This window comes from Rattus norvegicus, chromosome 13, assembly GCF_036323735.1.
Source record: "Rattus norvegicus strain BN/NHsdMcwi chromosome 13, GRCr8, whole genome shotgun sequence".
Classification (NCBI taxonomy): domain Eukaryota; kingdom Metazoa; phylum Chordata; class Mammalia; order Rodentia; family Muridae; genus Rattus; species Rattus norvegicus.
In genome coordinates, this window is record NC_086031.1 from 71,298,398 (window position 1) to 71,320,894 (window position 22,497).

The following is a 22,497-nucleotide window of genomic DNA, read 5'->3' on the forward strand; positions in this document are numbered from 1 at the left end:
TGGTCTCAATAGAGTTGAGTCTCCTACCAACTGTTCTCTTACCTGTAGGCTGTGCTCAGGCAGACTCATGGCGGGCTCATGTGGTAGAGCAGAACTGCTCACGTCACAGCACAGAAAGGGAGCAGCAGAAGAAGCTGAGTGATTGAACCTGGTCTTCAGCTGAACCAGCTCTTCAGCATGAGTCTTTGGGAGACACTTTACATCTACTCCCTAGCATACACACAACAAAAATGAACACACTTATGTGTCAGACTGGGCAAGAACATTGATTCCCAGCAACAGTATTTATGGTAGCCTCAAGTAGAAGCCATAAGTGGCATAATTGACTAATAAATTTTGGTATATTGTTAAAATAGACTCTCCTACAAAGACAGAAATAATCATGATGCCCTACACACAAGTCCATAGGAATCTGTGGTCTACTAACTGTCTATTCATTTCTGAATTTTCTGAAGCTACTTTGTATTTCTAAGCAGACCTGAGCAGTTGCTACAAAAACCCTATATACCCCCAAGCCTAAGATACCTATTTTCCGTCCCTGTTCAGAGAATTTTTCTGCCCACTCCTATAGATGAGTTTCGTACACATAAAGTTGACTGACAGATTAGTATTTGCCAGAGAATTGTGTGGAGAGGAGTGTGGGAGTGATCGCTAACAGCTAAAAGTATCTTTGCTAGAGTTAGATAGTGGTGGTTGGTTAGCGAGCCTTGTAAATGTCCTGAAAGCTACTGAATTTATACCTTAAAATACTGAATTTGATAGCATGACGATTATAGATTAATAAAGAGAGCTGACAGAAAGCAGACAGTAGACCGCACACACCGAATGTTTCCTTTACCCGCAGTTTAGAGAGAACTAACCTTCGAAGCAGTAAACAGCTGGCAAGGGCTCTGGGCGCTGGTGATGCTGCCATTCTTGGTGTGGGCGATGTTTGCTGGGGGAGTTTATTTTGTGGAGACAGCATCCTCTACTTACAGGTTCTGCTCATTTAATAGGTAAAAGACAGCTTTTCATGTGTGTGCTTTCTTTACACTGTTATTTTGTTCAGTTACACAGCCGAGGCGCTAGGGCACACACCCTAGAATCCTAGCAGTCATGAAACTACTATGCAAGAAGAGCACAAGTCTGACACCACACTGGGTTATGTAGAGGGACTCTGTAAGCTAATTAGTCAGCTAATTAAAAAAATAAGTCATGCTCCCTTAGACGATAAAGCCAAAGACTGCTGTCTTATTTTACACTTCTAATAATTATCACAAATTAGCAAGCATCTTGTTAATAACTCCGAAATCCAATTATGCCTCTTTTTAATGGCCTAGACATTTAAAGGTATGTTATAAAAATAAAATTTATAATTATGTGATATTAAATTAAAATTAAACCTATATTGACCTTGCAATATCTAAATTAGTGGCTGTCAGTTTATGTTGTGAATGGATTGTGACATCATACTTTATTAGTTTAGAAGGCGGATCCAGATTGCTTGTTTGTGGTAGCTTTACCCAGGCTGACCCGGAACCCCTGGTGTTCCTGCTCCAGAGTCTTTGGAGTGCTGGCTACACATCTCTAGGTCTGATGCTTAAAAACGGTTTGAGGACTAGTGTGCCTGATGTCCCTGCAGCTATGTTGAACGCTCTCATTCACAGCTAATTCAGAAAGAACGGGAAGCATGATTAAAATGAGATGAAGCCATTTCCCTTGCCCTAAGTACTGACACTCACCCTGCCTTAATTCTGATAACCTCCTGGGTGCTGGCAGCACTAGCACAACCTGTAATCCTTGTGCATTGGAGGTGGAGGCAGAAGCCAGCCAGCGCTACATAATGGAGATTTCCCACCTCGAAAGCAAACAGAAAAATCAGGCCAGGAAATGTCTGTGCACACATTTAATTTGTGCTTTCTGAAGGCTCTCTATAGGAGTTCAAGGATGCCCAGAGCTACATAGTTAAGACCCTGTCTGAAAAAGAGAAATCCCCTTCCTTCTGACTTCTCACTTCATGGCAGTGAGATACTTGCTTTGGAAAATGACTGTCTTCTCCAGTCCCGGATTGTTGTTCTCTCACAGGTGTACGTGACTGCCGAGAGCCGCTTCAGCACCTTAGCAGAGCTTGTTCACCACCACTCCACAGTCGCTGATGGGCTAGTGACCACGCTACATTACCCAGCACCCAAGTGCAACAAGCCAACCGTCTACGGTGTGTCTCCTATCCACGACAAGTGGGAGATGGAGCGCACAGATATCACCATGAAGCACAAGCTTGGGGGCGGCCAGTATGGAGAGGTTTACGTTGGCGTCTGGAAGAAATACAGCCTTACAGTTGCTGTGAAAACACTGAAGGTAGGTTGCTGAGAGCTAAGTTTCCAGGCATCTTTGTGTGTGTGCTGAATCACTTGGAAAGATCAGTGTGCCCTTCTTCAACTTTGGAACATTTTCTACCCACTGGTGCCAAACACTTCAGCAAATGGTGGTGATTAACTTAGTGCCTTTGCTGACAGTGCAGGGGCAGATTATTCACTGCAGTGCAGCCCACGTGTGGGGAAAGGGAGCTCAGTGAGGAGTTAGAAGCAAATTACAAGTTCTGTTGAGAACAGCCCCTGCTAGACAGAATTCTTCCTGACAGTCTATTGCGTCTCTATCCTCCTGCCTTTAGTTTTTCCCTTCCTCCTTACAATTAGAGACACCCTTTTTAGCTAAAGTGGAAATGACAGGGTCTCACTGAGTAGTCTATATTGGTCTTCAAGTCATAGTTCTCCTGCCTCAGCCTCCAAATGCTGGACTTACAGGTGACACTGCCATACACAGCTAGATCACATCTTGTTTTTAAACTCACAGAAGCCCTTTTCCTGATCCTACTGTCTCTTTTTTAAGTGTCCTGCTATAAATTCATAAGAGTTGCCACTCAGTGTGGCATCCCTGTGATCTGTCGTGGGCAGTAGTCAGACCTGTTTACTCTGAATGTGAAGGAAGCGTAAGGCTTTGCAGATGTGCTTTGTTCTTTCAGAGCCATGTGTTCTAGTCAGACAACCAAACTGACCTGCCAGAAACTGACTCAGTTCCCTGCTGCGCTAGTTGTAAGATGAGGTTGCTGAATTTTGCTTACTTGTTTATTTTCACTCCAGGGTCTGACACTGGATAAATTTAAAGACATTATCCTTAGTTGTTCTATAGGGCATATTAGATTATAGCAACATTTCTTAAAGTAATATGCTAAAAATACTCAAAGATCTTTTGCTTTAAAAAAATTATTTTATGGGCAGAGAGATGGCTCAGCAGTTAAAAGTACTGACTGCTCTTCCAGAGGTCCTGAGTTCAAATCCCAGCAACCACATGGTGGCTCACAACCATCTGTAAGTGAGATCTGATGCCCTCTTCTGGTGTCTGAAGACAGCTACCGTGTAGTCATTTACATAAAATAAATAAATCTTAAAACAAAAAAAAGTATTTAAAAATATTTTATGTATATGGGTGTTTGCCTGCATTTAAGTTCACCATGTGAGTCCAGTACCCAGGGAGGCCAGAAGAGGGCATCAGAGTCCTGGAACTGCATATGGGTGCTGGGGACCAAACTTAGGCCCTGTACAAGAGCATCAATGCTCTTAACTACTGAGCCATCTGGCCACCTTTTACTTTGATAGCTGAAGTAGACTTGTGAGTTGACTGAAATGAAAGCTTTGACCTCCCTTCTGTCTTTCTTACCCTACCTTCTCTTCCCTTTAACAGGAAGATACCATGGAGGTAGAGGAGTTCCTGAAGGAAGCTGCAGTGATGAAGGAAATCAAGCATCCTAATTTAGTACAGCTGTTAGGTGAGAACCCTGCCATAGATTGCATAAGTCTGCACTCCAGTCTGCACTCCTGGTTATCTTCAGATCATGTATTTCTCAGATTCTATTTTGCTTTACCACTGTGGTAGAAATGCTAGATGTAAATTGACTACAGTAAATGTTATTTTGAGCTAGGGGTAGCCCAGTGATAGACTGCTTTGCTACTAGTAAGCATAAAGTCTTAATTAGACTTAGTCCTTCAAACACACACACACACACACACACACACACACACCCCTCATTTTAATAAGACTTTAAAACAAAAGACAGTGGCCCAAGTTGATTTATTTTTTTATTTATTTTATATATATCATGTTTTTATCTGGAAATATATGCTTGTGTAGTGTCCCAGGAAACCAGAAGAGGACATTGGATCACTTCGAACTGGAGTTATAGATGGTTATAAGCCACCCCGTGGGTACTGGGAATCGAATGTGGGTCCTCTGGAAGAGCAGCTAGTGTTCCTAACCACTGACCCATCTCTCCAACCCCTTAAATTGTTGGTTTTTTGTTTCTTTGGTTGGTTTTTTTTACTTACTTTATGTGTATGAGTGTTTTGCCTACACGTGTTTCTATAGACCACGTGTATGCCTAGTGCCCTTGGAGAGCAGAGGAGGGCATCGGATCTCCTGGAATTAAAGTTACAGATGAGTGTGAGCTGCCATGTGGATGCTGGGGCTCAAACCCAGGCCGATCTTCCAGGAAGAGCAGCCATTGCTGTTAGGAGCATTCAAGATGGTATCAGAAAAGCCATGAAATACTTTTATAAAATAGAGACATTAAGCAAACTTGAGAAAAAGAGAATTAAAGGGCCGGAGAGATGGCTCAGCAGTTAAGAGCACCCGACTGCTCTTCCAGAGGTCCTGAGTTCAATTCCCAGCAACCACATTGTGGCTCACAACCATCTGTAAAGAGATCCTATGCCCTCTTCTGATGTGTCTGAAGACAGCTACAGTGTACTTATATATAATAAATGAATAAATCTTAAAGAAAAAAAAAGAGAGAGAGAGAGAGAATTAAAACTGTGGCTGTCAGTTTATCCAGGCAGGAAATGGCTGTGCTGCAGTAGGTCAGTTTCTTTCCTGTTCGGGCTACACAGGAGCCTGATTAAACCTTTTCCCCTTTTAAAATTGGGCCTGTTAGTTTGTTTCAGGACAGGGTTTTGTTGTACAACCCTGGCTGTCCTAGAACTCATGCTGGCCTCAAACTCAAGCGGTCTGCCTATATTATTGCCTTGCAAAGGCATGCACCACTACTGCCATTTTCTTTGAATGCTCAAATTAAGCTAAGCTATCCCAAAAGAAAAAAGTTACTATGCTACTGCCATATATTAGTGAAGTCTTTGACTATGAAAATTGTTTTTTACAAAGCAGAGGTAGAGGCAGGTGGTCTACTTCGCCATGAGTGAAGTGGTGTCACTCTGTGTAGGCTGCACACAGTGCAGGGGAGTGTGGGCACACACACACAACTCAAGGCGTTTTGGTCTTATTCCTTGTAAGTTAGTGTACGAAACTACTTAGCTTCACAGGAGGTCTGCTTCGGAGAACAGTACAGCGGAAACAGGCACCCTGACCAACCTGTTTCTGAGCTTTTGTTGTATTTATTTCATAGAATGTGGTGAAGATTGTCACATTGTTCTTGGTCAGGTGTGTGCACCCTGGAGCCGCCATTCTACATTGTGACTGAATACATGCCGTACGGGAATCTGCTCGATTACCTCCGGGAGTGCAGCCGTGAGGAGGTGACTGCAGTGGTGCTGCTTTACATGGCCACTCAGATCTCCTCTGCCATGGAGTACTTGGAGAAGAAGAACTTCATCCACAGGTGAGTAAGCAAGGAGGGAGGGAGGGACCCTGGCAGCTGTTGGAGAGGAGAACTGCTCCAACCTGAAAGCAGCTCTAACGTGGCATCCAAGGGCCTTTCGCTCCACCTAGTGGCCAAACTTTTAAAGTAACATTTGTCTTAAGTGTGTGTGTGTGTGTTGAGGGGGCTTATTTTTGTTTTTTGTTATTTTAAGCTTTTAGGGAGGATTCTGTTGCTAATCTATGAAATCTAGCCCATTGATCTTAAAAATAGGAGTTCATTTTGTCTAGCATCTTTATTCTGCCTTCTTGTATTCAGTGCATGGTACAAATTAGTAAATTTCTACCATGTTGTTGATTATCATAAAGTGCTCCAGTGTGAGTTAGCGTCTCCTTACCAACTATGCCTGCAGCAGAGAACCGAGAAGTCAGTTCATACCCATCTTACTATCAGTGCAAATAATGCAGGCTTCTCTTTCCCATAGAGATCTTGCTGCACGGAACTGCCTGGTGGGGGAGAACCATGTGGTGAAAGTGGCTGACTTTGGTCTAAGTAGACTGATGACTGGAGACACCTACACCGCTCATGCTGGAGCCAAATTTCCTATTAAATGGACAGCGCCTGAGAGTCTGGCCTACAATACCTTTTCAATTAAATCTGACGTTTGGGGTAAGGTTAACATAATTTCCTACATGTATTGTTTTATTTTCTTTGTACATGGTCTTAATTTTTTTTTCTCTTTTTAAACATTAGCTGTGGCTGGCCTGGTAGTCACCAGATTATCTAGGGTAAAACTTGGGACAGGTCTTCAGACTCAGCCTCCAGAGTGCTAGGATCTCAGATAATTTTCTTAGTTCTTCAGAGCTTTTAGGATGCTGTAACAATAACAATAACAATAACAACAACAACAACAATAATAATAATCATTATCATTATCATCATCATCATCATCATTATTATTATTATTATTATTATTTGAGACTGAGATAAGACTTGGGAGTTTGAAGTGAGGCCAGCCTGGGCTACTTAGCAAGTCGAAGGCCAGCTTGAGCCACCTAGGGTTGGGACACAGTTTAGTGGTACGGTACTTGTCTGAGGTACAAGGCCCTGTGTCAGTCCCTTGTGAATAGGCACAAGGGGAAACTGTAATTGCTACAGTTGGCGTCTGGTAGTGGATGCCTGGATTGCAGCTGGATGCTCAGATCCTTTGAGTCCACGAGTTTGAGACCTACCCGGACAGAACGGCGAGACTGTGAGGACAACTAAGACACTTAGTTGGTGAGGTGGCGCAGGCCTCTGATCTCAGCACGCAAAGACTGAAGGTGTAGGAGTACAAGTGCAGAGGACTTCCTGGGCTGTATAGAAAGTTCTAGGTCAGCCTGGACTGTTGAGAGCCTGGCTTTAGCTGGGGTTGGGGAGGGGAAATCCAGGCCAGACCTTGTGCTGCCCTGAGTCATAGCAGCCTTCCCCTTTAAAGCTCCCTGCTTTTCATGTAAGCTTTGCTTATTTCCAGACTTCTGTAATAGTGAATGTTCCCTATAAGGTCAGATAACATTTCATTTAGAATTGTCTTGGCCCTGGATCCAGTTTCTGCTGCCCTGAGAAGTAGAGGCTAATTAGAGAGACTCAATAGACCAAATTAGTATAGAAATTTGGACTTGGGGCCAAATAGAAATACATGTTTTAATTCCTTTACACAGCTTTTGGAGTACTGTTGTGGGAAATTGCTACGTATGGAATGTCACCATATCCAGGTATTGACCTATCTCAAGTCTATGACCTACTGGAAAAAGGATATCGAATGGAGCAGCCTGAGGGATGCCCCCCTAAAGTGTATGAACTTATGAGAGCATGTAAGTGTTTTGCATGATTGAGCTTTCAAAAAGAACCAGCAACAGGATGGTTAATGAGATGGGCACCATTTCTGCTCTCAGCCTTGTCAGACGGATCTAGTCTTGTTAACAGTTAAGGAGCTTGCCATGGGCAAGGCAGTTGGCATAGTGTGTGATACACCACTGAGTCTTACTGGAGTCCTAAGAATAGATGTCTGCGGCCAAATATAGTGCCAATTTCTCAAAAAACATTTGTATTGCATATTCAGTAAGACAATAAGAAGTTGTTTGTATATATGTTTGAAGGCTGGCTGCTTTCAGCTAGATAAGAATGGTTACTAAAGACTGATTGTTAAGTAACCTCTATTGGGCTGGAAGACGTGCCTGAGCCCAAATCCCTAGTAACTACATGAGATGCCTGTCTCAATGGCCTGTAGCCCCAGTACTGGGATCTCAAGAGATCCCAGGAACTCACCGGACAGCCAGCAGCACACTTAGCTGAAGTGGCCAGCTTCTGGTTCAGAAGAGACCCTAGGTCAGGGGACTAAAGTGTGGAACAGTAGAGAAAGATGTCCTCCTGTCCTCTGGCTTACACATGCCTTACACATGGGCATCATCCCTCTCTCTACTACACAAATAAAAACCAGCCGTTATCTCTTCTGACTGTGAGCAGCACCATGGCCAGGCTGCTTAGAGATACACTGTAGGAAGGAGAGTAGGAAGCAGAAGTATGCTCATGTTGACGCCAAGCTCGACCATTACTGTGTTCTACTGTACTCTTACTTCTCATGCTGCCCTTTATCAAGGGAACTCTGGAATCCCCTGATAGCTTGTTAAACTTCTCAATTCATAACTCAATTTTTAGGAACTTGGGCTTTGGGGGAGGGAGGTTCTCATCATGAAACTGCTTGGAACTCACTGTGTCCAGCAAACTTGCCTTGATGTCAGTGATCCATCTGCCTCTGCCTGCCCAGTGCTGGGTTTAGGGATGTGTGCAACCATGCCTAGACAGTTTGTTTTTAAAATTATATTGTTTATTTAGTTATGGGGAAGTGTGTGCGTGAGTGCGCGCGTGCACACACACACACACACACACACTCACACACACTCACACACACACACACACAATGCAGTATTAGTGTAGAAATCAAGACAAAATTTTCATAAGTAATTTTATTTCACCCTGTGAAACCCACTTGGGTTGTCAGGCTTGGTGGTGAATGCTTCTGCCCACTGACCCCCGCTTGCCTGCCTGTGGTTCATTTTTTATTCCTCCCCTCCCCTCTCCTCTCCTCCTCTCCCCTCTCCTCCCCTCTCCTCCCCTCTTCCTTCCTTCCTTTCTTCCTTTCTTTCTTTTTTTTTTTTTTTTTTTTTTTTTTTGAGACAGGGTCTCTCTGTAGCCCTGGCTGTCCTGGAATTTACTCTGTAGACCAGGCTGGCCTCAAACTCAGAGAGCCACTGCCTCTGCCTCCTGAGTGCTGGAATTAAAACCATGCACCATTACTGCTCTGGTTAGCTCACTTTTCATAGAGTAAAACTTGCTATTTTCTAAATTTTTCTCTCCATCTTTTCCTCGTTTTTGTAGTAGTAGGAATGGGAACCAAGGGTAAACAGGACCAGCACTAACAGTGGGCCCTCATACCTCCCAAGGCTGGAGAGGTAGCTACTCATCCCACAGTTCATGTACATGCTATAATCCCGCTAGGCACACGCCACGGCATGTGTACCCATTGCTTGGTATGCCACTGGGGATGAATCCCTCAAGGAGGCTGTAAGTTCTCTTCCGCTGCAGGCTGGAAGTGGAGCCCTGCGGACAGGCCCTCTTTTGCTGAAACCCATCAAGCTTTTGAAACCATGTTCCATGACTCCAGCATCTCTGAAGGTGAGTCTTGGGGCAGAGGATTGACTACTAGTGGCCAGGTGCAGGTTGATGGCTGTAGTTTCAAATACAGGAAGCTCGAACAGTCGTTAACTGCTGAAAGATACTGAGTTGACTTTGGCCTTTCTTATTCTCACCTTTTTGCTTTCTTATACCTTTTTAGTTCTAGGTTTCCCTATATCATATTTCATACTGAAATTACATTTTGATTTGACATTTACTCAGTTTCTACAAAGAAAATCAATAACTTGAATAATTCTTAAAGAACACAGTACAAAGAAGATTAAAGAACAAGTGTGAAAACACAGTGGAGAGATGGCTCAGCACTTGCAGAGGGTCAGACAGAATTCAGTTCTCAGCACTCATTCTGGGCAAGTCACAGATACCTGGGACTCTGGCTCTAGAGCATCAGGTCTCAACCTGTGGGTCACATCGCCTTTGAGAGTCAAATAACCCTTTCACAGGGGTCAAGTATCAGATATTTAAATTCCAGTTCATAACAGTAGCAAAGTTACAGTTAAAGCAGCAATGAAATTATTTTGTGGTTGGGGGTCACCACAACATGAGGAACTGTATTAGTCACAGTTTTAGAAAGGTTAAGGGGTTGGGGATTTAGCTCAGTGGTAGAGCGCTTGCCTAGCAAGCGCAAGGTCCTGGGTTCGGTCCCCAGCTCCGAAAAAAAAGAAAAGGAAAAAAAAAAAAAAAAAAGAAAGGTTAAAACTCTGGTCTAGGGGTTCCAGTGCCCTCTTCTGGCCTCAGTGGGCACCTACACTCATATATTCATTCTTAGATATACACATATACACATAATTTAAACCACATCTAAGGTAAGACCAATACACACACACACACACACACACACACACACACGGTATCACAAAAATTCCATTTCTAGAAATATAGAGTATAACTAAGACTTATGTAGACAGATGTGATGTCTGAGTATAGCTTATAAGACTGAAAAAAGTAGGAACAACTTAAGCATCTAACAAACTTTTAATTATGTAGACATAATTGAATACTTATATCTTTAGACATGTTAGGTTATCAATAGAGATAAACTTGTCCTTACTGAAGAAATGGGTACATGGACACACACAGGAAGTGTATGGGCACACACAGGAAGTCTATGGACATACATAGGAAGTGTATGGGCACATGCAGGAAGTCTATGGATACATACAGGAAGTGTATGGGCACATACAGGAAGTATATGGGCACACACAGGAAGTCTGTGGGCACACACAGGTAGAGTATGGGCACACACAGGAAGAGTGTGGGCACACACACAGGAAGAGTGTGGGCACACACAGGAAGAGTGTGGGCACACACAGGAAGAGTGTGGGCACACACAGGAAGAGTGTGGGCACACACAGGAAGAGTGTGGGCACACACAGGAAGAGTGTGGGCACACACAGGAAGAGTGTGGGCACACACAGGAAGAGTGTGGGCACACACAGTTAGAGTATGGGCGCACACAGAGTATGGGCACACACAGGAAGTCTATGGGCACACACAGGTAGAGTATGGGCACACACAGGAAGAGTGTGGGCACACACACAGGAAGAGTATGGGCACACACAGGAAGAGTATGGGCACACACAGGAAGAGTGTGGGCACACGCAGGAAGAGTATGGGCACACACAGGAAGTCTATGGGCACACACAGGAAGCTGCTTGATTTTGTATGTAGTGTTCTAGAGATACCTGCAGAAGTCAAACAGGTTGTAGAGGCACCCCAGTTTTCTCAGCACTCAGTGAGTCAGGAAGAGCCCAGGTTCAAGGCTATCCTGAGGTATATTATGAGACTAATAAAGCTAGTTATCTGCCTTTTTACGGTAAGGAGTGAGACTCTGATCTTGGAGAGCGAAGAATATAGAATTCTTAGTTTCATCTGCCTATTAGATGCTGTGATACAGTTCTGAAGGTTTTTTTTAACAGATTTTTCCTTCCCTTCATAACTAAGTAGAATTGATCGTTCAATTTCAAGTTTTAAATGTTAGAAGAAATCAAGAGAGTTGAATTTTGTTTTCCTCTAGTGATTTATCACAAGATAAGAAGAAGGGGGAAATGGAAGTACAATATTGATATTTCTATAAAAATATATCCATCCTTCTTCCCTCAAGTTGTCCCCTACACACAGACATACACATTACATAAATGAATACATACACATAGACACATAAATGTAATTAAAATTCATCAAGTGGTAACAAATTTGTACAATTTAATTGACTATTTCACTTGTTTGGGAAGAAAGAGTAGAAAGTATATTTTTGCCTCAGTAAAAGCCACAAAATTCGGGGTTGGGGATTTAGCTCAGTGGTAGAGCGCTTACCTAGGAAGTGCAAGGCCCTGGGTTCGGTCCCCAGCTCCGAAAAAAAGAACCAAAAAAAAAAAAAAAAAGCCACAAAATTCATGACTTAGTTAGATCAGCCAAGGGGAACCAATTGAATGAGTGTTGCTTTTTTTTTTTTTTTTTTTTTTTTTTGTTCTTTTTTTCGGAGCTGGGGACCGAACTCAGGGCCTTGCGCTTCCTAGGCAAGCACTCTACCACTGAGCTAAATCCCCAACCCCGAGTGTTGCTTTTATAATTAGGTTTTGTTTGTTTGGTTTTTGTTTTGTTGAGTTTAGAGTTTTGTTTTAATTTTGGTTCTTGAGCATGAACCTGAGGCCTCATGAGAGTTAGGTAAGCACTCCAGCCCTGAGGGACGTCCCAGTCAATAGTCAGGCTTCTGTTTCTCCTGTTGTCGTTGGTTAGTTGGTGTATGTGTGTGGGGTGAGGGGGGAGAACACTGATTTTTTTTTTTTTACTTGAATGAAATGGAATAAATTTATCTTACTCTCCTTTTTAGTAAATACTGCTTCCCCAAAATAGAAATCTCTACAGACCCGAGTCCCTTTTATTTAGCACCTGAGTTATCCAAATGCTCAGTGAGCACGTAAGCCATGAGGGACATCACTTGCCAGCAGGAAGTACAGATCAAACCATGAGATTGCCACGACATGCCTGCATTCACTCCCATGAATGAGCAAAAGTAAAGTTAGGTGCACTATAGAGTAACAGCCTCCAACTTTGACAATCCAAGTAAGTAACATTTACACACCGGTCCTGTGGGCGCCACTTGTTATGGCTGTTACATTGGTCAGAGCCTGGTGAAGATCAGTGTGCACCCCATGACCTATCCATTTATATCAACTAGATGTGCACAGAAGTCCCTGAGTCACAGAACAAGTATCATATTTATAATAGCTCAAACTGGGAACATCCTATGTAAACACCGAGAGGAGGACAAATGAATTTTGGTAGTCTCACACATCAGAATATTTCATGGCAACGAGAAAGGGATCCTGCCACATGCAATGAAAAGTAAACCTGCAGGAATAATAGTTATTATTATAGTTAGTGAAGTGTTTGAATTCAGATCCCCAGCCACCAAGTGTGAAGCCAGGCGTGGCAGCACATACCTGTGTGTGGGAGCTGGAAGTAGGAGCTCTCTGCTGAAGCTGAGCTCCAGGCTGGCGAGGGACCCTTTTCTAAAGGGTAAGGTGAAGAGCTGTTGGGGAAGAGGCCCGGCATCAGCCTCTCCCTCCATGGGTGAGGTCACACATAAGACTTCATACGCTCATTTCATTTCTATGCTTTGTATAATTTTGTTGTAATTTTCAAGATGACATTTTGCTAAGGCTGGTCTCCTATTTCTGTGCTGAAGAGATCCCCCAGCCTCAGCCTTCTGAGCAGCTGGGACTATAGCGCAGCCTGTACACCCATCTGCTTTTACGAACTTCAGTATTCAGCTCTCTGCTTTTCTTTTTTCAATTATATGCCTTGGTCTCTGTCTTAGAATTCTTTTCTTTTTACCAGACTTTGTCTTTTTCACAGAGGTAGCTGAGGAGCTTGGGAGAACTGCCTCCTCCTCATCTGTAGTTCCATACCTGCCTCGACTGCCACTACTTCCTTCCAAGACAAGGACCCTGAAGAAGCAGGGGGAGAACAAAGAGAACCTAGATGGGGGCCTTGATGCCTCCGAGATCCTGGCCTCCAGCTCAGCACCAGGTAGGAGGGGGCAGAGCAGAAAGGGTAACCCTTGAAGAACAAAGGACCACAATGCTACTTGGCCTTGGGTCTGCATTGCCAGTGTGGGCAGTTTTATCCAGTCCTATGCAGTCTGCTACCAGATCTGTTTGTTTAGTTCCTGGCTCCTAGGTAGCTACCCAGATGGGTGATGGTGTACACCTATCTTCTATAGAAGGGACAAATACAGAAGAGACCAGCAGGTACTACTGAGGCACTAATGTACAAATCACGGCTGGAACACTAGTCACTGAGTCAGTGACTTATTTGTGAACTTCCTGAGTAGTGCCAACATCTGACATTCAAGAAATGCAGACGGAACTTTCTAAGGTAGTCACACTAACTGGCTTTTCTGTTACTAATTGGCCATTTCTCAGCAGGGTTCATTAGAAGCACCCAGGCCTCCAGTGGGTCCCCAGCTCTGCCTCGAAAGCAAAGAGATAAGTCACCCAGCAGCCTCTTAGAAGATGCCAAAGAGACATGCTTCACCAGGGACAGGAAGGGAGGCTTCTTCAGCTCCTTCATGAAAAAAAGAAATGCCCCCATGCCCCCTAAGCGCAGCAGCTCTTTTCGAGAAATGGAGAATCAGCCCCACAAGAAATATGAACTCACGGGTAACTTCTCACCTGTTGCTTCTCTGCAGCATGCTGATGGGTTCTCTTTCACTCCCGGCCAGCAAGAGTCGAATCTGGTGCCAGCCAAGTGCTATGGGGGGAGCTTTGCACAGAGGAACCTCTGTGGTGATGATGACAGTGGTGGGGGTGGGGGTAGTGGCACTGCTGCGGGTGGGTGGTCTGGTATCACAGGCTTCTTTACACCTCGCTTAATCAAAAAGACACTGGGCTTGCGAGCAGGTAAACCGACAGCCAGTGATGACACTTCCAAGCCTTTTCCAAGGTCAAACTCTACATCTTCCATGTCCTCAGGGCTCCCCGAGCAGGATAGGATGGCAATGACCCTTCCCAGGAACTGCCAGAGGTCCAAACTCCAGCTGGAAAGGACAGTGTCCACCTCTTCTCAACCAGAAGAGAATGTGGACAGGGCTAATGACATGCTTCCAAAAAAATCAGAGGAAGGTGCTGCTCCAGCCAGGGAGAGACCAAAAGCCAAACTATTGCCCAGAGGAGCCACGGCTCTTGCCCTGAGAGCCCCTGATCCAGCCATCACTGAGAGTGACTGTCCAGGGGTAGGGGTGGCTGGAGTGGCAGCTGCCCCCAAAGGCAAGGAGAGGAATGGTGGGACGCGGCTTGGAGTCGCTGGAGTCCCAGAGGACGCAGAGCAGCCAGGCTGGTCTTCTCCAGCCAAGGCTGTAGCTGTCCTCCCAACCACTCACAACCACAAAGTGCCAGTCCTTATCTCACCCACTCTGAAACACACTGCAGCTGATGTGCAGCTCATTGGCACAGACTCTCAGGGGAACAAATTCAAGCTCTTATCTGAGCATCAGGTCACATCCTCTGGAGACAAGGACCGACCCCGACGGGTAAAACCAAAGTGTGCCCCACCCCCGCCACCAGTGATGAGACTACTGCAGCATCCGTCCACATGCTCAGACCCCGAGGAAGAGCCAACTGCCCCCCCTGCAGGACAGCACACTCCAGACACCCAGGACGGAGGAAAAAAGGCAGCTCCAGGGCCAGTGCCCAGTAGTGGGAAACCTGGGAGGCCAGTGATGCCTCCACCTCAAGTGCCTTTGCCCACATCTTCCATCTCGCCAGCCAAAATGGCCAATGGCACAGCAGGTACTAAGGTGGCCCTGAGGAAAACCAAACAGGCAGCTGAGAAAATCTCAGCTGACAAAATCAGCAAAGCGGCCCTGCTGGAGTGTGCCGGCCTACTGTCCAGTGCAATCACAGAACCTGTGCCCCATAGCCAGCTGGTGGACACTGGGCACCAGCTACTCCACTACTGCTCAGGGTATGTGGACTGCATCCCCCACACTCGCAACAAATTTGCCTTCCGAGAGGCTGTGAGCAAACTGGAACTTAGCTTACAGGAGCTGCAGGTGTCTTCCACAGCTGCTGGTGTGCCTGGGACAAACCCTGTCCTTAATAACTTATTGTCATGTGTACAGGAAATTAGTGATGTGGTGCAGAGGTAGCCATTGTCAGCCTAGTGGGGAAATGCACATTCTGAGGGGAGAGGGAAAGGGACTTGTTTTCCTGTGTTCTCGTTCTCAAACAGTGAAAGACTGATACTTGAGTGTGTTTATGTGAAGTACCTCAGACCCCTGAGTTCTCACGTTTACAGGTTCATCTCAGAACAGCAAAAAGGAAATCACATAAATAGATAAAGTGAATGTGGTGGGGCAGGGCAGTGTGGACACAGTTGGAAACTGCACTGGAAAATAAGCGAGCATCATGCATACATCATAAAAGTGCAGCCCTCCCTCTCTGGAATGGCCTGTGGCCTCCATTGGGCTGCTCTCAGTTGTGCTGCATCATGAAACAGGCCTTGACCTGGCAGGTCCTGGGGGTTATCACGTTTCAGTTCACCCTGCAAATCTGGGGAACAGGAGAGAGCAAGTGAGGGATGTAGCAGGCGCCGTTTTATTCAAGGCTAAAGAAGTGTCTGTTGGTCTTGCTTCCACGGACATTGCTGTTATAGCAAGAACTGCAAATTAGATTACCAGAGTACTCAACTGGGAAACATGACCCTATCCGTCTGCTCTGTCCTGTTTACCGTGGGTGTGTGAGTTGGTGCAGAAAGTACAGAACAAGGGTGAGTGTAGTCAGATGGACACCTCCAGACTCTCCTGCTCATCAGCCGTCACGTCTCCCACTCTTCTGGCATATTACTTGCTAGTGGGCCAGTATCCACCTGCTGCTTATTGTCAGCTGTCTGTAAGCCATGGGCAGAGGGCGTGGTCTTGGTTCTCTGCCCTTTGCTGGGCTGTCTGTCCTCCTCCATTCCTGGCAGCATACATACCGGGCATTACCCAGCATCCATGTTGAAAATAGTGCTCACTACAGGTTCTCATAGGAGACCTTCTAAGCCCCTGAACACTGACATAATGGCCACTTAGGCAGCTATACATATCCTCTAGTTATACAAGCACATCCAGTACCTTTTTGAAACTGTGGCTGGCCTGGGGACCTGGGACTGAGGAGCTCACTCCATGTGGCTGCTTGTACCTTTGCCCTCCTTAATACCTTAAACCCGTCTGGGTGGACGTAGGGAAGCCATCTTCACTGAGGGCTTGCCTCCACTGATTCTCAGCATTCTCTCTCTTTGCTCACACATCATCCCCAACCCCTTGTTGCACTTGGAGTTTGTGTTGGGAATATACTTCATTTATTTTCTCCTTTTATCTCTATGTTAAGAGTGCATGGTAGGAGTGGGTTATTTTCAGGGAGCACCAGTTAGGCCCATAAACCTAAGGGTTTAACCTGAGAATCAGTTTTGCCCTTCACAAATGGGCATTTCCCTCCCTAATACAGTTATGGAAGCTAATAAAGTAACATGGAGCAGGGCAGTAGCAGGTTATGGATTCCTGGTGCTTTGGGTGTTGAGTCTAATTCCAGATACTGATTTTCTTTAACTTTGTGAACACCCTTTTCATTCTTCAAAGAGAGCCAATACAAAATATAGTGATTTTTCTTCTTCCAAAGGAATGTTAATGTAGGAAGATGGGGCTTGAGCACTAAGCAGTGTTTTCTTCCTGACTTATTGATCTGCTGTCAAGTCGCTGCCCTGTCTTCTGGTCTATTAATTGAAGGCCACAGCCCACATTCTCAAGAGTGTCTTGCAGACTTAATACACCACTCCCACTGAGAGGCTCTCTGGGAAGCTCTGTACTTAATGCTGTTATGTTGGGTCGCTTTTCATTCTCTTCGCTGAATCATAAATGAGAAACTTCTGAACTGCTGTGCTTACAGAGTCCTAAGGGGAAAACTATTTCAAGTTGCATTTGGCATCCCTGACCGAGGAAGAAACTTAGTTTTCAATTAGAAAAAGGAAATTTGGATGCCTGTCACTGCTGCTCCAGAGACAGCTCAGGGTAAGAGGAGGCTTGGGATAAAGGAGACAGCCTTGCATTGTTAAGTGTGTTCCCACAACTGCAGCCTGACAGCTAGGTTTCAGGCTAATGCCCTGTAGTCACTGAAGAGAATTCCCCCGCCTTGTTTGCCACTCTTCTCCTATTGGATGCACCCATAAACTTGAATCTGTTCTAGCAGTTAGCTCTGTACATGTGGGGAGGAGGCAGAAGTGAAAACTTGAGGGCATTGTTAATGCTGCTTTAACATAAATCCCTGCTGTAGTGGGATGTGCTAAGGGATGGTTGCTGTTTTGGGTTTGGGTCTTGTTTTTGTTTGTTTGCTGTTGGTTTTCCTTTCAGAGTTCTGAAAACAGGCTTGGAGAAACACTACTGAGTCTCTTGGCTGTCTGCTTTTCTTATTGTGAGGTGCTGAGTCAAGGCCCTGTCTCGCTCATAGCGGGTCATCACTAAATCCATGAGTTGAACTGACTTTTTCTCAACACTGTCATGCGTAACATTACATGTCGTAGCACATTCTCCACATGATGCATGAACTGTGTACTTTTCAGGGAATGAGGCCTCAGGCCACACAGGCACTGGCAACTTGCTGTGGAAGAATTATTTAGGTTTGTCTTGTATAATCTACCTGCAAGGGACCAGCTTAGAAAAGGGGGGGGGGGGGGGATAGCAAATTAAAAGGTTTGAATCTAAAGCAGACGGAAGAGAAAGGGCTCTTGTTGATAGTGTCTGGCAATTTCTAAAGCCATTCGACCTCTGCGTATCTTGGCATTGCCGTGGCTTGTTACTTCCCTGTACAAGTCTTGTGGTTTCAGTTGGGTTTCCCACCTTTAAATGCAGTGTTTTGTGTCGAACATACCCTAATTATGCTTTACAGGAAGCTCTTTTTAAAGCTTTGGGTATGGTTATATTTCACATTTTCAGGTGATTCCCATCATGATGTTCAGAGAAGAGACCCTAAAATTGGCCTTTTGTATAAGATGCATTTTGCAGTGAGATGGACTGAATTGAACATGATACACCAAGCTGGGATCTGGCATGTAAGAAATTGATTTGGTCATTTTCAAGATGACCTTTGTAAAAGGTCATCACAGTGGACTGGAGACTATCCAAGTTTCTGGCCTTATTTTACGGTTTCATTTATAAATGTTCGTACTTAAAATCCTCCTTCGTTGACAATTGGCTGGTAAAATCATTTGCTGTAAATGAAGACTGGTTTTTGAGCCTAGGGGTACAGTATTACCGCTGGCGTGAGGCAGTGTTCATAGGATCTAGCTCAGGTGCGTGGTGCGGTGACCACGCTGTGGATGTTGACTGCTAGTATTAACCTGACTCAGGAGCACACAGAATCCTCTACAGGTTTTAAAGGAGGAAAACTGACGAATTAGCCCCGTCTTGTTGGAATTCCCAGTGGGATGAGAGACTAGTGTGCTTCCCAAAATCTTCTCCAGGTTTCACTCTCTCACTGCTGGCCGAACACTTTGTGTACAGAAGAGACGGGAGAGGACAGTTGTCACTAGTCCATATATCTGGGAGCAGTTAATGGCAGAGCTGAGACTAGAATTCAGGAGTCCTGACATTTTGGCATCTCTCCACAACCTGCTTGCCTTGTGAGATGCTCAGCTAGACAATCAGTATACATGGTGCTGCACTCTTCTAAAGCACAGGTTCTGTCTGGCAGGCCCTGGTCAGGAAGGGTTTAGATGTTTGGTAATTGCAGTGTAGCTGGACAAGCCTGTAGTAAAACTCCACTCTGAAGAGAGCTTAGCACTGTTCTTCTAGACCTCAGGCACATAGAGATCTGCACTTTGTAGTTGAAGAACACCAGCGTGAGTTGTTTAAAAACAAAACGATTGAAAAATAACCTAGCCCAACACTCTTTTTCTCTTTTGTTCAAAAAGAACTGTTGTTCAGTGCCATCCGAGGCGTGTGAGGCGGTGCGTCCGAAAGCACCTTGAGAGATCAAACGCACTCAGCCATGAAGCTGAGTTCTCAATGTCTGTCGAGGAGGAGCTGACCTGGATCTGCAGCTAGAAACTCACCCACCCACCTCTGTAGTTTTTACAGGTTTATGAATGAACGTGCTACGTGAGCACATGAAGACACAGCCGGTTTGCTGATAGTTGAGAGCTGAACAGCTTCAGAGACTAGGGCCGATTTTAAGAAGTAGTCAAGTGGTAGCATGTGAACCAGCAGTAAAGGGGCTAAGGCGAGAGAATCTCAGGTTCTAGACCAACCGGCTATAGAATGAGAAGCAAAGGAGGAGTGGATTGCTCGCTTGGGAGCCTGTAGCTCTTCCAGGCCCTTGATTGGAAGATGAAGGCCCTCTTTCTCTTGGGCAGTCATCTACTACATGCTCATCTCTTGGTGTCCTTGCTGTGGGAGGAGCAGACTCATTCCTGTTCATGTTGACTTTTTTTTTTTTTTTCTTTTTTTTTTGGTTCTTTTTTTCGGAGCTGGGGACCGAACCCAGGGCCTTGCGCTTCCTAGGCAAGCGCTCTACCACTGAGATAAATCCCCAGCCCCCTGCTTCACCTTTCTTGATCCTATGTGGTAGGCTGAGAGGAGGAGGCCCTTCTGGACCAGCACCCACCTCCACACACTTCCTTTGATCCCTGTACACCTATAAATCTGAGACTGTTTACCCCTCCTAGATTATAATATTCTTTATTTCCCTGGTGCTGACGAACAAGAACACAGTAGCAGAACCCTGTTAGCCAGGGATGATAGAAGAGAGGCACACTTGAGTGGGTCTACAAAGCTACCATCATCTGATAAAGTGTGTCCACTTGTCCTTGGACCATAGCATCTTGAGAAGAATAGGGCTGTTGTGGGATCCTGAGCTACTCAACTGCTTTGAAAGATTGGACCCTAACCCTTTAGGACATGGAGGAGGCATTGTCAAATGCTAACAAGGTAGTGAAAGGAAACACGGAGAGTTCTGTGGGTAGAGCTTGCTTTCTTAGGTTTGTTTCTGAGCTCCTGAATCAAGCAGTTTAAAATCTTTTTTTGTAACCATACAATTTAGGACTAGTGGAACTTCATAAAAATTTCATATACCTAGGTTCCTAATTTTTAGCAGACAGAAAGTGATGTCTCTTGTTGAGTCAGCACACTGCAGGGGCTGCAGTGCTCCAGGACCATTAGTTCCCGCATTATCTTTGGTATTCTTAAGACCCATGCTGTGTTGTGAATGAGAATGCTGGTGGTCAGGGCCACATGAGTGCGTTCTTGGTCTCCATGGCCAGCTTCCACTGTGCCTCTTGAACTCCAAGAGAAGCGTTTGCTAAGACCTTGAGAAATGACCTTCAGAAAAGTGAGGATTCAGAAACCAAGGGAAGGTGAGGTGCTCCCTGCAGCTCCTTATCACCTCTCTCTGAGGGCAGAGGCAGTGCCTGGTGAGCACACTGCACACACATACTCCTTCCCTGTAGACCCTGCACTTCCTCTCCTTTGCAATCTGATTCTGTAATGACTATCAGTGGAGCTGCCCCAACTTTGTGTTTGCTTGATAAAAGTAAATTTGAACATTTTGTGGTGGTTGATAGAACTTTTTTCCTAAAACTTGCTAATTCAGACTCTTTAAAACTCTAATGTTTATACCAAAGGTTACACTGCAGGCGTAGGTAGTACACAGAGGGTGACGCCCACAGTGGGCACTCTGTGCATTGCTAAGGGGACACAGTGCCCAGTGAGACCATATGGGATTTTACTAAAACACATCAGTCATGGGTCACACTACCACTGTTGTCAAGTATTTGTTCTTAATTGTTATTGTAATATATTTTCAATTGTTCTTCTAATTTAATTTTCTCACTCTGTTGTCTGACTGTGAACTGCTAACAGTGTTAAAAACTTGATGTAAATAAATGATGCCCCTGGCAGGGACTGCTTCCTGCCATGTCTCACAAGGTTTGCAAGTTGTGTTTTGTTTTAAATAAAAGTTGAAATATTTTATAGGCAAAGTGGGTTTGAATTGGAGTATTTCTCCCAGGATTTTAATTGACAGGGAAACTAAACAGATCTTTACCAGCATATATAGTAGATAACAGTAAAGTCCAGAAGATGATCATTAAGCCTCCTCTGACACATTCTTCTGGAGTGTGTGCTGTGGTCTGAATCCTCACCCTACTGTACAGATGGTACTTTCTGGAGCCTGGGCTGGCAGACATCAGGTACTGTATGAGTGTGTGTCTAATGTGAAGGACTACACACAGATACTTAACTCTCTGAACAGTCATTCTGAACACAAGTGCAAATGTTCTTAAAGTGTCTTGAGACAGGAATTTAAATAAATGTAGACCCTCCAAGAGAACATTCTTATTTAAATTACCTTTTTTCTTCATGCTTTAGAGATAGTGTCTCATGTATCCTTCCCAAGGTGGCCTCAAACTTGCCATGCAATGAAAGAATGACCTGCACCTTAGGCGCCCCCTGCTGGGGTTACTGTTGTATGCCACATTGTTCATATGAGTGCTGGCAGTTGAACCCAGGGCTTCAGACATAATAAGAAAGCACTCTTAACTGAACCACATTCCCAGGTCCCAGTACGTTTTTGACATGTCTGTGCTCATCAACTGAGTAAATAGTGAGGTGTTTCTATATATGTGCACATTGCAATAACCAAATAACCACGACCTGGCGTCACTGTGGGGAGAACATTCAGAATCTTCTCTGTTAGCTCTTTTGAAATGTTCTGTGCAGTATGGTGAACATTGACTGCAGTAAAACCCCACAACCGAGTTCTCCTAACCTGCCTGCAACTGTCACGGTGGCCACCGACCAGTGTTTTCACTGTTGTCCCTTCTCTGTCCCCCAACCCCAGGCATCAGCACACTCTCCTACTCCCTCCATGAGATCAGCTCTTGGCACTCGTGAGTGGGGTCGGTCATACAGTCTCTGTGTGGCCGGCTCGTTCCGAGTGCCATGTCTTCTGTGTTCAGACTGGATCCCATAGTCTCCTATGCTCCGATGCTCTTCCCACTGTGCGTCTCTAGACACCCATCATCGGCTGACGAAACCTCAGGCCGCTTCCGTCTTCCTCCACCGTGCACAGTGCTGCACTGAACACGAGTGCAGGTGTCTGTCT

General features: G+C 45.1%; 1 protein-coding gene across 13 annotated transcripts in view; it reads left to right on the plus strand.

Moving 5' to 3' along the window:
* Abl2 (ABL proto-oncogene 2, non-receptor tyrosine kinase) overlaps positions 1–21,373 on the plus strand; it is a 95,869-nt gene extending 74,496 nt beyond the window's left edge. For 5 of the 13 annotated variants that reach the window (XM_063272325.1, NM_001395130.1, XM_063272327.1 and 2 more), the window contains 8 exon segments: positions 2,065–2,337; positions 3,721–3,805; positions 5,470–5,647; positions 6,111–6,295; positions 7,327–7,479; positions 9,251–9,340; positions 13,220–13,393; positions 13,789–21,373. In XM_063272325.1, the coding sequence (XP_063128395.1) occupies positions 2,065–2,337; positions 3,721–3,805; positions 5,470–5,647; positions 6,111–6,295; positions 7,327–7,479; positions 9,251–9,340; positions 13,220–13,393; positions 13,789–15,512 (2,862 nt within the window). In that variant the 3' untranslated portion in view covers positions 15,513–21,373. 13 annotated transcript variants of the gene reach the window in all.
* The last annotated feature ends 1,124 nt before the right edge of the window (positions 21,374–22,497 follow it).